We start from the raw sequence: 15363 nt of genomic DNA, 5'->3' as shown, positions 1-15363 counted from the left end.
TGACTCAAAGCAGATGGGTGGCGGCACACTCCTGTGTGAGGCAGCGGCTCTGGTGATGGATACCAGGCTCCGGTGGCAAGATCCATCCATTATTGAACTGCTCTGTCAGCTTATGTAGAGGAGCAGGACACACAAACACTGGAGCACGCACTGGGCTTGCTTTTAAAGGAACAGCTTACCTTAAAATAATAATCTTTCCATTGATGCATGGTTTTTTAGGATAGGACAATATTTGGCCGAGATACAACTATTTGAAAATCTGGAATCTGAGGTTGCAAAAAAATGAGAAAAGTCCTTAGCAATGCATATCCACACACAAAAATACATTTTTGATACATTTACAGTAGGAAATGTACAAAATATCTTCCTGGATCATGATCTTTACTTAATATCCTAATGTTTTTTGGCATAAAAGAATAATAATTTTGTTAATTTTGACCCATATAATTTATTATTGGCTATTGCTACAAATATACCCGTGCAACTTATGACTGGTTTTGTGGTCCAGGGACACAAATCTTTTTTTTTTTTTTGAGTTGGATTCATTTTCAATTAATCAACTGATTCTGTTTCACACAGTTGGTCTGAATGATTGGTTCATAAATTTGTACAGTTGTACAGATCTTTTTTTAGTGAATCAACTGAATCAACTATTTTTCTCAATAAGTTGTATTGGTCCAATTCATGAACAAATCATTCTTTCAAGTTGGATCTTTTCAATGAATCAATTGATCCGTTCAAATAAAATCAGTTCTTTTGAATTAATCTTTTTAATGAATCAACTGATCTGGTTCATGGAATTGCTCTGAATTATTAGTTCATAAATTTGTACAGTTTTTAATCAAATCATTCTTTTGAGTTGGATATTTTCAGTGAATCAATTGATCTGGTTCACAGAATCGGTCTTAATAAGTTAAGTATTGGTCCAATTCATGAAAAAATCATTATTTTGTTTTGGATCTTTTCAATGAATAATTTGGTCTGTTTTAAATAAAATCAGTCTTATTGATTTGTTCATAATGTCCAATTCATAAACAGATCATTCTTTTGAGTTGGATATTTTCAATAAATCAATTGATCTGGTTCACAGAATCCATGTGAATGATTTTTTTCATGAAATGATCCAATTTGTGAAAAAATCATTCTTTTGAATTGGATATTTTTCAGTGAATCAACTGATCTAGTTCACAGACTTAATAAGTTAAGTATTGGTCCAATTAATAAACAAATCTCTCTTTGGATATTTTCAGTGAATCAAATGATCTGATTCACAGAATTGGTCTCAAAGTTGTTCATGAATTGGTCCAATTCGTAAACAATTTTTTTTTTTTTTTTATTATTTGATCTGGTTTATGGAATCCATGTGAATGTTGATCTGTTTAAATAAAATCAGTCTGACTGATTTGTTCATAAATAGGTCCAATTCATGAACAAACCATTTTTTTGAGTTGTATCTTTTCAGTGAATCAATTTATCTGATTCATGGAATCAGTCTGAATATTTGTTCATGTTCATCAAATTTCCCTCATTGTCTCTCAGCAGTTCTGGAGTTACCAGCTCACACTTCTGTGCAGTTGTATGGACCACTTTTGATAGTTTTCTGGTGATTTTGGGTCCTTTTTGAAACTTGAAATGATGGCAGAATGTTCATTGTTTTGGATGAATTTGTTTTGGTCTTGAATCTGTGTGCATTTGAATTGCCCCCATTTGAATACACTTCTAACAGCTGCTTTTCCCTCTCTCCGCAGCGGAGCCGCTCCCTCTGATGGACCTGTGTCGACGCGCGGCGCGGCTGGCTCTGGGACGAGAGCGTCTGCAGGAGATCGAGACGTTGCCTTTGCCCCAGTCTCTGAAGAATTACCTCCAGTACCAGTGAGAGCGCGAGAGACGCACACGGACACAGAGAGGAAGCCTGAGGCGTTGATATAGCGCCACCCTCAGGCCGCAGAGGGAAATGTTTACATTGTGGCTCACTGGTGGAATCTTAAGTTCTTTTTTTTATTTCAGTTTTTATTTCTCCTCTTCATGAGTTGTTTAAATTATTGATGGCTTTGGAAGAAGCTCGGGGTGCGGTCAACAGACCTGCAGCGCCTCCAGGTGTACGTCTCGCTGTTTCAGAAAGCACATCAACCTTGGGATGCCTTTGAAAGCCCACAGTAATAATCCTTCCTCTCTCCCTGGGTGAGAACACAGCAAACAGACACAGGAGACCGAGGCGGCCGGAGGTCGGGCTCAAAACCCGCCGAACGGGAGCCTAGAGGAGGAAAGGTGGCGCAGGTGCCAGAACTTGCACACAAGACCACCAGAGGACAGTAACATGACTGACGGCAGCCATTTCTTCCTTTTTATCTGGGATATGGATGTGTATTCCCATGGACACACATGTACGCACACACAATCACATACGGATTTCACTTCTTTTTGTTCTCTGTGGGCTTGAGTCACTTTTCTATCTGATTTTATTGTCAGTGTGAATATTTCAGTTGATAATGATGATTTTATGGCTATCTTTAAATTTTATTTATCAAGTTCTAGTTCATTTTTAATGAAATGAGGATGTGCGAGCACACTGATATTGAACACTATCATACACTCGACACATACGGCTTTCTATTTTAAACTGGGATGCTGCTTTTATTAATATTAATATTATTATTATTATTCTGTCTGAACGCTCAGATAGACGTCTGGTTTTTCCGAGGCACACAGTGGAATGTAAAGATCTTGCTAGCGTTAGCATATTTGAAATGTGAATAAAAGCCAAGTGAATGAGAAGGACGTCATTGATAGTTTTTCTTCTGAGACGGAATATGTCCAGATGTGTGTTTCAACTTTCTTATTGAATAAAAATGTGCGTTTTTAAGCACAGAAGAGCCTGTTTACATAACACCGCTGAGAGTTCCCTCGTTTCTCTCTCTCCTGTCTGACTCCCACTCGATCACAGTCTGAGGATGAAGTATTATCTAAGCTAAATCTGTGCAGGATTGGATCAGTCTTCTCACGCTCCGCTCAGGTTTGTGGGAGGATTTCAACTGGTCATTAAATGCAGGTGCTTCAGTAATCCACACCTCTACTTTGTTCTCAATCACTCTGTCATTCACTGAAAAAACAACAACTGATAATTCAATTAATCAGTTTTTGCAAAATAGAGATAATTCAAATATGCTGTAGGACAAGTAAATGACTGACTAGACAAAAAGTGTTCAAACTGGTCAATATAGTCAAATTCAAATGAAATAGCTGAATTGTTTGAATTTGTTATATATTATACTATGGTATTTTCTAATGCTTTTATTAATAGTTACATTACTAATATGCACTTTTGTTTGTCTTTTTTTAAGAAATTAATGCTTTTATTCAGCAACGATACAGTAAAGGGAACCTATAACACCCCTTTCACAAGATGTAATATAAGTCTCTGGTGTCTCCAGAATTTGTCTGTGAAGTTTCAGCTCAAAATCCTCCACAGATCATTTATTATAGCTTCTCAAATTTGGGTAAGAGCAAAAACACGCAGATTTTGTGTGTGTCCCTTTAAATGCAAATGAGCTGCTGCTCCCGCCCCCCTTTCCAGAAGAGGGCGGAGCTTTAACAGCTCAACAACAACAAAGCTGGAGAATCTCACGCAGCCAAAATGAGGAAAGTGTTCAGCCTTACATTGTTCAAACCGGAGTCGACACTGATGGAGAGACTCAGGAAGAAGTTACAACTTTTAGACGTTTCTGAATGGTTAGTGGATAAATTGATGTAGTTGCTGTGGAGTTGATTCAACTCATCCACTAGCATGTGCCGTCATGTTCATCTTTTGTGTTGAATTGACCCTCGTTTGGTGTAAAATGACGGCATGACAACAACACTCTACTACAACAACTCTTCCTCTTCTCTAAAGCAGCCCAACATGGCCCCGCCCCCTTTGTTGAGTGTAAATTTTAGGGTTTGTGATGTCACCAACTTGGGAAGAAAATCATTGTAGGGGTGTAACACAACACAAACATGACGGTTCGGTATGGGTACGAGAAATCTAAACATAGAATTGCTTCTTTTTTTCTTCTTTTTTATTAAAGAGTGGTTTATTGAACAAATTGCCTCTCTCTTTAAATAAATTAACATTTTCTTAAGGATAAAAAAATCTCCGCTAATGCTGTAAACTATATCCAGGAAGCCTTTTCTTGCACATTACTATAATATTAAAGGTTACAATTAACAACAGAGCCCAAACTATTACATTCAGTTGCTATTTTTATTTTTAGATATAATAATCAACACACACACACACAAATCATCTTTCCGCGGTTGAAACACTGGTTGAGAGATTACACATAAACATATCTATGCATAGATCTTTTAACTATTAGCAAACAGCATTGCATTACCACACGCCCCCTTCTGGATTGGAGTGTGGATCGCCTGTGACTGACTGTATTTGTATGCACTGAAATATGACATCAGTACCATGATGGTTCAGGACAAATACTTGCAAGTTCTTTTTCGTTCTTCGTTTAGGGGTAAAACGAATTTCAAAATGCGTGACCAGCGATATACTGTAAACGAACATCTGACACCGCCCACACCGCTGAGAGTGACGGTTAGATGAATATGTAAATATGTGCCGTGCACTTTCTTCTCAGAAACAAAATAAACACAACAAAAATGAGAAAACAGCAAGCATTTATTATGGAAAACATAAGAAAAGCATCTGATCATGACAGCATGGGAATGTTAGCACGAGCTCTGTAAAATAGCACTCCAGTCACGTAACATCTTCATATCACTTTATTCAATAGATTGCTTAAAATCAAGCAGCTTTACAGTATCAAACTTGAAAAACAGTGTTAGTGCCTCATTTCATCAGAAGCACAACTTTATTTTGTACTATGAAGCGGCTATCCAGTGTGTTCATGTTTTCACCCGCGGAGATCTTACCTCGACAAACTCAAACACACGAAATGATTCAGAGACGCGTTCCACGCGAGTGAAGGCGGAGCCTCGGCGCACACCACCTATTACGTTATCGTCACTGACCAATGGTAGTACGCAGGTGTTTTGCAGCTGGAGCGAACTTTTCCTGAAAGTTCGCTTTGGCAAGATGTTTTGAACTTCCAAAAAGAACACAAAACGAACTTCGTTTTGGCCTGATTTTGTTTGAAATGACGTCACATCAGTTCGTTCTTCGATTTCGTTTGAAGTTTACGGGGCCTTTACACCCCTTGTGTATATATATATATATATACAGCTTGAATCAAATTAAGTGCAAATGTTGTAGAGAAACTCCATACTGTCTCTGCATTTCTTCCATTAAGGTCAACAATCTTTAAGTGGCTTTTTTAGATAATGGATAATGCATTCCCTGATCTTTGCTTCAAATAGCGTGATAGGGCGGTTTGGACTAATCTTGCCCTGTTTTAGTGTATCTGGACATGTTAGGACTGTCGTATTGGAAATCAATGTTAGACGGCAAGACACCGTTCTTCCGCGCCAGCATGAAAATGCACTTTTTTTCTTGGCTTCTCTCTTTCTCATTTGGAATCAGCTCAAATGTAATTGAATAACACGGATCCGAGAGCACAGGTACAGAGATACGGCCCCGATCAAAGCATCGAGACGGAGAACAAGGCGCTGTGGTTTAAGCCAGGACATTGATCCTCCCTATCCTCTGTTTCCCCACCAATCTGGTCCTAAATCTCTAACAAACATGTTTAACCAAAGGGAACAGACTGTTCCGTGCCTTGAGAGAATGACCGAAGTGTCTGCGTTTGTGTACAAATGCTTACGAAATGGCTTGGGAATCACTGGTTGTTTATGTATTGTGTCCTTCATTATTAGCAGGCGATTGTTGAGCTCTTGGAAATGAGTATTGTACTGACTTCCTCCCGGTGTGATTCTCCATATGCTATGCAGACACGGGCCAGTGGCTGTTTCCTTAACTTACCGGGGTGTAGATGAGGGCGAGAGCTCATCCACCGCTGAAGGCCTTGAGAAAGAACAGCGAGGCTTCCTTGATTCGCTTCCTTCCCTGTGGGTGTGAGAGAGAGAATGAGGGTATAAATAGGGAGCCGGTGGCAGTGATGGTCTGGGGAACAGATCTTTGTGTCCTAAACGACCTCAGCTTCCACACGCAGGTGCATCCTGGTCACAACATCACCGAGGGCACAAGAAAACAGCCCCACAAATCTGTTCTGCTGAGAAAACACTGGAGACGGCTGCTTTTGTTGTGGTGTTCTTGCTGCAGATTTCCTGTTCATGCGCCATCACTCAGATTTCTATTAAAAGAGGAAGTCCAGGAGAACAGATTGTTTCTTTGAGGCACAGCCTGGATGGAAAGAAATATGTATTAATAATTGTAGTAATTTACAACCTAAGCACTTTTTTATTTATGCTACATTAGGCTTATATCACATGCTTATCTTACCATTTTAGGGAAAATGCTTCATGAGGTAAGGCTCACTTTTATGTCTTTGTTATGAAGGCACCATCTCAACTGTAACATCTGAATCTTCTCCTCCTTCACATTCACTTTTTTTTTTAGTAAATTTACCACAGATTGAATAAAATTGTTACTACTTCTTGAAAATGATGTTTAAAAACCAGGCATTGTAGATTTTACCTCAGTCCTCCTTTATTTGAAGATACTTTCCCATTTTGTACAACATAGATTACACATTCATACCTCATCAGTTGGATCAATGATTTTTATGACATCATGCTGCACTTCAGCTTCTCATCAGATTTTATGTCCAATCAAATGCTCTCTAGAATCTGAAGTCCCGCCCCCTATATTATAAATAGACGCTGAAGCTGCGGCTGAAATCGGTCATAGTTTCTACATGGTGAATGGCACATAGTGCACTATAAAGGGGATAGGGAACGATTCAGACAGTGTAAATATGCTTTGCATGGAGGCGAATGAAGTCTGGTTTCACTTTAGTGTCATGCAAACTGCCCAGCGCAAGCACAGCATGCTCCGGTCCAGAGACACAACAGCACAGAGCGGATCATATCCACGAGTCGGCACAGAAAACAAAACGTATCAGACATATTTGAATTCTGCACAGAATGCTGTCATTTAAAGCAATATGGATGAGATTAGGAGTAGAAATTGTTAGAGATTAGGAGGAAACTGAGGCTTCACTGGCTCTGGCCGAACTGTGATATAAACAAAACACTGTTGGATATTTAAAAAGAAGAGGAGCTGTTTGCTATGTCCTGCCCTGTCTTCCTGCTTCATTGGAAATTACATCAACACAATAAATAATGCTGCGTGTTCCAAGGAACTTCAGTGGACCTTTAAAGGGGTCATGAATTGAGAAATTAACCTTTCATTGAGCTTTTGATATATATGAGGTCATCATACTATAAGAATATACTGTAAGTTTCAGGACTGAAAACTTCCTTGTTAGTCCAATAAAAGCTTTTATCGACACCATACCCAGAGAATGACTGAAACTCCGCCTCTGCAGAACATTGCAACATTAGCCCCGCCCACTGGTGTGTTAGTGAGATGAGAGAAGAGCGATACAAAATAACATTACTTTTCAAAGGATCCTTATGCTATGTGAATGTCTCAGTTGAGATGTATTTATTAGTGTTGTCACGTATGCACTGAGACTTGCGGGTTACATCCAAATGCAGCTTTAATAAGGGTAATCCAAAATCGTAGTCATCCAGGCAATAGTCAAACACCATATAAACAGTCCACACATGAAGCCAGAAAACAAAGAAACAGCGAAACAAGAATCCAGTGTGCTCAGACATGCATGTAACAATAGCTAAAACTCAACAACAAAGGCAGAAACAAACTCAGTATAAATAGACGGAAACTAATAACATAATACAAGATAGCTGGGTGCAATGAAGTAATAATGAGTCCGGGAAGTGGGTTATGGGAAATGAAGTCCGAAGTGGTGAGGCAGTGGGTGGAGTGCCCTCTGGTGGCTAACCAGGACACTCCAACTGGTGATCATGACAAATATTCAGTATTTAACTGTGGATTCTTTGGTAAATCAATCGCATTTTGGCGCAGGCTTTGCAAACAGACTTTTACAATATGGAATCAACAGTAATGCAACAACATGTCAGTAACTGTGTTCATTCTAATGCCTGATCTGATATTAATCATTCATGTATAGTCAGATGATCTTTGTCTGTGTGTCAGTAAATTTGCTGACACACAGACAAAGATCATCTTACTGTAAATGAATGATTTGCTTGAAGTTAAAAATGTACAGAAATTAATTAGACAAGAAATTAGGAGGAAACAAAATATGTTATAAGGAAAAAGTAGAGATTAAATGAAGAACAAACTGTATGGGCTCAGTATGGGATAGTCTTAAATTAATGACGGGCCTAAATAATGGAAGTTGAAAACCAGTGAAAGTAACCGGTTATGAGCGAGATAGTGCCCTTGCAGAGGATTTTAATACATTTTATGCTAGAATTGAAGAGCAGAATGGAGGCATGAGGCATGAGTTCTATAACTGCTCTCAAGAGGGAAGTTTATTTGTTTCTTTTAATGTAGAAATGTAGTCAATCTTTTTAAACAATGTAAAATTAAAGTGAGTCCTGGTCCGGATGGAATAAGATAGGGTCCTGAAACAGTGTGCAGAAGAACTGGGTCCAATCTTTACTTATATTTTTAATTGGTCTTTTGAGGTTCAGTATGTACCAAAACTTTGGAAACAGTCGATCATTATTCCAGTAGCAAAAAATAATTGTCCTAAAGGCTTGACAGATTATAGACCTGTCTCCTTGACCTCACTTGTAATGAAGGTATTTGAGAAATTAGTAAAAGAGGTATTATTGGAAAAAACTAAACCATTTCTTGATCCGATGCAATTTGCCTACAGGGCGGGGAGAGGTGTGCAGGATGCAACACTGACCTTACTGGACCTGTTGTACAAACATCTGGAGGGTAGTAGTAACCATGCAAGGCTATTATTTGTAGATTTTTCATCTGCATTTCGGATGCAAGAATGGCTGCTTGGTTACTAGACTTCCTTACAAATAGGTCTCAGAGGGTAAGAATTAATTGTGTTTTGTCAGGCCCTATAATTACATCTATTGGCTCCCCACAGGGGTGTGTACTCTCTCCTCTCCTCTATATCCTATATCCAAATGAGTGACAAAGCTTGAGAATCGGTACAGTCTTAAGTTTGCTGATGACACAGTTATTGTAAGTTTGTTGGTTGGTGAGGAAGGGAGGGAACACATATTGTCGAGTATTTTGCAAATTGGTGTCGAGAGACTAGTCTACCTCTGAATGCTGAGAAAAACAAGGACCTGCGGCGAAATCAGACAGCAGCTCCATGTACTATTGTCGATAATCATTTGATTGAACTGGTCGAAAGTTATAAGTACCTAGGTACTATTATCGATAACAAACTCAATTTTGCGGAGAATACCGATAGATTGTGTATGATGAGCCAACAAAGACTTTATTGTTTGCAGAAACTAGCTAAATTTAATATTGATGACTTTGATGATTGCTTTTTATAAGGCATATATTGAATCGATTTGTTGGTTTGCCTCTTTAAAGGTCAAACAGAAGAATTCTCTATCAAAGGTTTTAAATAACTGCAGTAAAGTATTGGGTGTGAAATTGCCTGGGTTGTCAGATTTGTTTGATATTCAGGTGATAAAGAAAGCGCATCACATCATATCTGACTCATCTCACCCTCTTTATGAGTCATTTCAGACACTCCCCTCAGGATCTTTGTATAGGGTCCCTCTAGCTAAGACAAACAGATTCAATTTTCTGTTTGTTCCATATGCTATCAACTTGCTTTATTCAAATAGGAAGAGGTCGTTTTTTTTTTTGTTTTTTTTTAAATGTGCTATAAATGTGCTGTATTTGTCTGTCTTGTACGTGGTGCTATCATGCTGCAGAACAAATTGCCCTAAGGGGGACAATAAAGTTTACAATACAATACAAATCAGAGGGCTAAAATCAGGGTAGGAAAAATGCCTTTTATTTGTAAATGATGACAATTTTTGATGTAAAAATCATACTTACATTATAAGTGCACCCCAGGAAACATTATAAAACAATAAAACAGTGCAGTTCATGGTGCCTTTAACTGTTTTCTATGTGAATATACTGTAAAATGTAATTTAGCTGAATTTTCAGCATCATTACTCCAGTCTTCAGTGTCACATGATCCTTCGGAAATCATTCTAGCTGCTCAAAATGATATTTCTTCTTATCATTAGTGTTGAAAAACAATTATTGCTTAATATTTTTTATTTTTTCAGGATTCTTTGTTGAAGAGAAAGTTCAAAAGAACTGCATTTATTTGAAGCATACATCATTTTTAACATTATAAATGTCTTTACTGCCTGAATTATTAGCAGTATTTTTTATCTTTCACAAAAAAAGTTGGAAAACTTACCTGGCCCCGGACTTGTCTGTAAACTCACATCTTTGTGGTACAGTAGATGTAACTGAGAAAGTGTCGTCAAGTAGGCCTAGTGTTAACCATACACCCAAATCCAAAACCATTGATCTAAAAACCCATTAGAAATTCCCGTAGTGAATTAACCTTCCATGATGGCCTACAAACTAACTTTTAATGACTGAACAGTTCTGTACTGTTATGCTAACACAGCAAATTCTGTTCGTCGGGGTGGTTACAGCGCCAGCTTCCTATTGGTCGAGGGGATACTGGGGATTTGCACTCAGCATGACCCAATATTGAACAGGTAATTGTAAGGATTTGATTCTTAGATTGAAAATGAGCCTGTGCGGTTTCCTCTCCAGCTTAAGAGAAAAGCACACAGGGAGTGTACGGAGAGATGAAACAGATTAGCGCGAGTCAACATGTTCTCTTCCTCCTTCACTCCCCTTCATTTTCTCTCCTCTCACGCTCAGTTTTCCGAGCCAGCCTGTATAAATAGCATGCGATCCATCTATTATGTCTGTGCGTCTCCACTCTCCCCGGATCCTGTTTAGCTTCTCAGCTCTCCTTAAGAGCCCTGTTGCAAAAGCAGCATTAAAGAGTTTTCTGGAAGCACCAATGTTCCCATAGAATAGTCTGATTTAATTTAGTGCTTCCAGGAACATTCTAGAAGACTCAGTGCAAGCCTAAAAAACATCACAAACTTGGGTCAACCTGAGCTGTGTAGGCTGTTTAGGGCCATGATATAGCCAAAACTGGAAAGAAATGTGTTCCGCGCTGTTTTTGTGTGTGTCCCTTTAAATGCAAATGAGCTGCTGCTCCAGAAGAGGGCGGAGCTTTAACAGCTCAACAACAACAAAGCTGGAGAATCTCACGCAGCCAAAATGAGGAAAGTGTTCAGCCTTACATTGTTCAAACCGGAGTCGACACTGATGGAGAGACTCAGGAAGAAGTTACAACTTTTAGACGTTTCTGAATGGTTAGTGGATAAATTGATGTAGTTGCTGTGGAGTTGATTCAACTCATCCACTAGCATGTGCCGTCATGTTCATCTTTTGTGTTGAATTGTTTGTGAAGCAGTCCGGCGTAAAATGACGGCATGTCAACAACACTCTACTACAACAACTCTTCCTCTTCTCTAAAGCAGCCCAACATGGCCCCGCCCCCTTTGTTGTGTGTTCTCGGGGGCGGGGTTTATGTAAATTTGGGGGTTTGTGAAGTCACTAACCCAAGAAGAAGCTCATTGTAGTCCTTACCAGCTGTTTGTTGTAGTCCTTAAAAAGCAATTTCTGTAAAAGAAAATATCTCTCTTTGCATTGAACTTTGAGCGTCGTAACTTTGCAGATGTTGTTTATGTTCAAACAGCAACATTACACACTAACTAAAGTTTAAAAAGTGAAATCATAATCAACCACCCCTTTAATATGCAAACAAAAAGTTTAAATGGTCACAGTCACACTTGTATTGAAATGAATGGGAAGCGAATTTCATCTAGTGGAAGCGTTTGGTATTGCACCCAAACAAAATCTTACTGAAAGCTAATTTTTTGAGTTATCAAACTCAAATTTGGAATACAACTTGTTTAGATTTTTAGTTTTGATTTTCTCACAATTTTAGAGTAAAACATATAAATAAAAATATATATATAACATATAAATAAAAATATATATTTCATATAAAATTTAAAAATAGTATTTTTATGCATTTTTCATAATAATAAACTTAAACTTCTATAACTTTTTTTTTAGTTGTATTTCTTAACATTAGTTAATGCACTGTGAACTAACGTGAACAATGAATGAATAAATACAGTAACAAATGTATTGCTCGTTGTTCATTTTAGTTAATGCATTTCCTAATGTTAACAAATGAAACTTTATTGTAATTTGTGTGTGTAAAGTGGTAGATGAAATTGTGCATGATTTCTAGTAAATTTTAACAAGAAACAAAGCTGTGATTCATTCCCTGCCATCTTCTAACAAATCAATAAATGAGTAAATAAAAATAATTAAAAGAAAAAAATAATAATGATAAAAGGAAATAGTGGTTGCCATGGAAACAGAGGGGCTCAACATAAAAATGAGAGTGACAGGTGGGGGTGTCTGATGTCTGTCTGACATCTGCAATATGGCACAGTGACAGCTGGAAATCCCCCCCATCTACACCTCATTTCTCTTTATGAAATCTGATGCATTAAAAGATTCTGGCCATGATATAAATAAATGAGGCATAATCTTCCATGTCACCTCACTAAATGGTGTCCTATTAACATTACAGGTTAGCATGGCTTTGTTTTAATGATTTGTGCCATTTGCTAATGAGTGTTAATGTTAAACCAGCCCCTGTGTCAGCATTTATTATTCAGCACCAGATTGGACCTCACAGTTAAAGAATTGGAAAATTACTCATATTAAGCATGTGCAGCAGAATTAATTTGTGGTGTTCGCCGAGATACAACTGAATTAGGGATGCGCTTTGATATGACTTGCTCGCTGTTCAGTTTCTTTTTCCCACAAACCCTTCTCCTAATGACTCCATGCAGACACTGGAAAAAGTGAAGCCCTCTTAATTTGAAAAACGCAGAGCAGGCCCTTGGGTTCATCTGTGTCTGTGCTGGTGCTGCTCAAATTAGGTTAATTAGCTCTCACAGCCAGGAGAAATTCTTAATGAGGTCTGAGCTACCAAACACTGGGTGAGCGCGCATGCGTATAAGAAGCATTCAAAACCCGCTTTAAGCCCAAAGTATACATACTTATGCAATAAGTATACACAAATATCGTCACCAGAATAGTGTACTGTATGTGTCTTGCCTGAGAAATGGAAAATTAGTTCAATGTGAACTCAGTATCTGCTAATAAGAAATTGGACTATTTGTGAAAATTTGTATTTAATATAATAAAAAAATAATTGAATATATATATAAAAAAAAATGTTGTTGTTTTTGTTTTGGTGTTGCTTCTGTATTATTGTTATTGTTAAAAAAAAAAAAAAAAAAAAAAAAAAACACAAAGTATTGAATTTGTTTTGCACTAATCAGTTGTTCCACAAGGTGGCAACACTGACCCAGGCCGTTGTTTCAGAGTTTCACAGCAGAAAATGAAGACAAAATACCGAATTTAGCAATTTTGTCACTAGATTTAGTGACTTCCTTGCCACTTTTTAGACTTTTTTCAAAATTTTAGGGACAAATCTAGCAACTTCTTGGACAATCCTTGTCTAGATTCTTATTTTGCCCACTGAACTATATTCATATTTATATAGATCAATGAATTTGCCATTATGATGTCATCTAGAGACATTTAGCTACAAGTTTTAGCTACTTTTAATTGAAAGCAGTTGGCAACACTGACTGCAACAACAGCACCTCTGGGTGTCCAGCGCATGTTTACAAGGAAAACAATGGAAAAGCAATACAGCGGAAAGTAAAAATTTGTTTGTTTTTTTTCAAAAATGTTTAGTACACAAAAATCGCATCCTTACAGGTGACGGAGAAAGGCTGTTTCTTCAGTTCTAACAGTGCTTATTGCGTGCAGAGCCATAGACATAAAGGACTTTAGAAAGCATTGTTATATAAAGGAGGTTTACGCTTTAATAAATGACAAATGAACAAGTAGCTAGATTCACCCTCATACTAGACAAACTGCTCTAAAGAAATCCAAGATTTGAGCACCCGTTTCACAGCGCAGATTCTCGGCTTTCACAGAGGATGTGTTAAAGGCAGAGGTATTAGAGGTATTATTTTTGCAGGTCACTTTAGGGGCTCCATACATATTATACCTTCAGTAGGCCTTTTTTTCCCACTGTGTATATCACTAATGATGAGACTTGATCCACACAGTGTCAAGCATGAACCTAAAACATGCACACATGGGCTACACATGCTCTGTGAAGATGACAGATCTCATTTTTATGATTCAGGCTCCGGTGGCCTTGCTTCGTTGTATGAAGAGGTGGACTGGCAGTAAAAGTTAATAGTGTAATAAATTGTGAGCTGTAAACGATTGGCAGTACCCTGCAGACTGAGGCAATGTGACAGATTGGACTTCAGTCAGGAGTGAAGCAGGACTGGCATGGACACAAACGTGACATCACAAGCCTCGTGTTATACACCACTTCGTTCTTCTTCATCATGGATTCATATGTATTAATATTCCATCATTAGCATTCATTACACACCGTCATTAGCACAAATTGCCTTTCTTCCAATATGATTTGATGCTAGAATATCATTTCCAGTTCTGACTGAACTTTTTTATTTGTAATACTCTTAATGTGCAATTAATATGCACTTGCAATTTCCAGCCAAAATAACTATTTCATGATATAAACTGTCACCAAGATATAAAATTATAAATATAAAACTTTTCAAACAGTAATAGTCTATACTACTTACCTGACATCTTACTACATCTAACACGCCACACACACACACACACACACACACACACACACACACACACACACACACACACACACACACACACACACACACACACACACACACACACACACACACACACACACACACACACACACACACACACACAATAACATTTAAGAGTGATTACGGGATCCTGCTTTGAGGTTTTATTTTATGTTTCTTGTTAACAGGCTATCTGGAGACCTCTAGAGGCATTTAAGAGTCAACACATCCTCTCTGAACTGACTGCCTGAAGCAGTTGAAGGCTGCCCTCTGCCAGCTGAACTTAGTCATTACAAATGATGATGTCACGGACAAGTCAATTATATACAGGAGTGTGAAGAAACACATTACAAACACTCATGTTACTGTAATTAAGTAGTTTTTAATCATAAATTGTACTTTTTAAAGTAGTTTGAAAACTGTTTACTTTTACTTGAGTAAATTTTAAGCAATGTATCTGTACTTTTGCTATGCTGTTTTTCCTCTGTTTGTGGTAGGCAAAAATATGTAACTATTCTAGTAAAATATTAAATAATTCTGCTCAGTTAT

At 37.9% G+C, this 15363-nt stretch overlaps 1 protein-coding gene across 4 annotated transcripts in view; it reads left to right on the top strand.

The window, feature by feature from the left end:
• Positions 1-2769, top strand: part of spsb4a (splA/ryanodine receptor domain and SOCS box containing 4a) — a 59395-nt gene extending 56626 nt beyond the window's left edge. For all 4 annotated transcript variants that reach the window (XM_067363043.1, XM_067363041.1, XM_067363042.1 and 1 more), the window contains exon 3: positions 1749-2769. In XM_067363043.1, coding sequence (XP_067219144.1) covers positions 1749-1876 — 128 coding nt within the window. In that variant the 3' untranslated portion in view covers positions 1877-2769. The remainder of the gene's footprint in view (positions 1-1748) is intronic.
• Positions 2770-15363: the final 12594 nt, after the last annotated feature.

The sequence above is a fragment of the Chanodichthys erythropterus genome, chromosome 16 (assembly GCF_024489055.1).
Source record: "Chanodichthys erythropterus isolate Z2021 chromosome 16, ASM2448905v1, whole genome shotgun sequence".
Classification (NCBI taxonomy): domain Eukaryota; kingdom Metazoa; phylum Chordata; class Actinopteri; order Cypriniformes; family Xenocyprididae; genus Chanodichthys; species Chanodichthys erythropterus.
The sequence above is the reverse complement of the archived record's forward strand: the minus strand, read 5'-3'. Positions and strand labels throughout refer to the sequence as shown.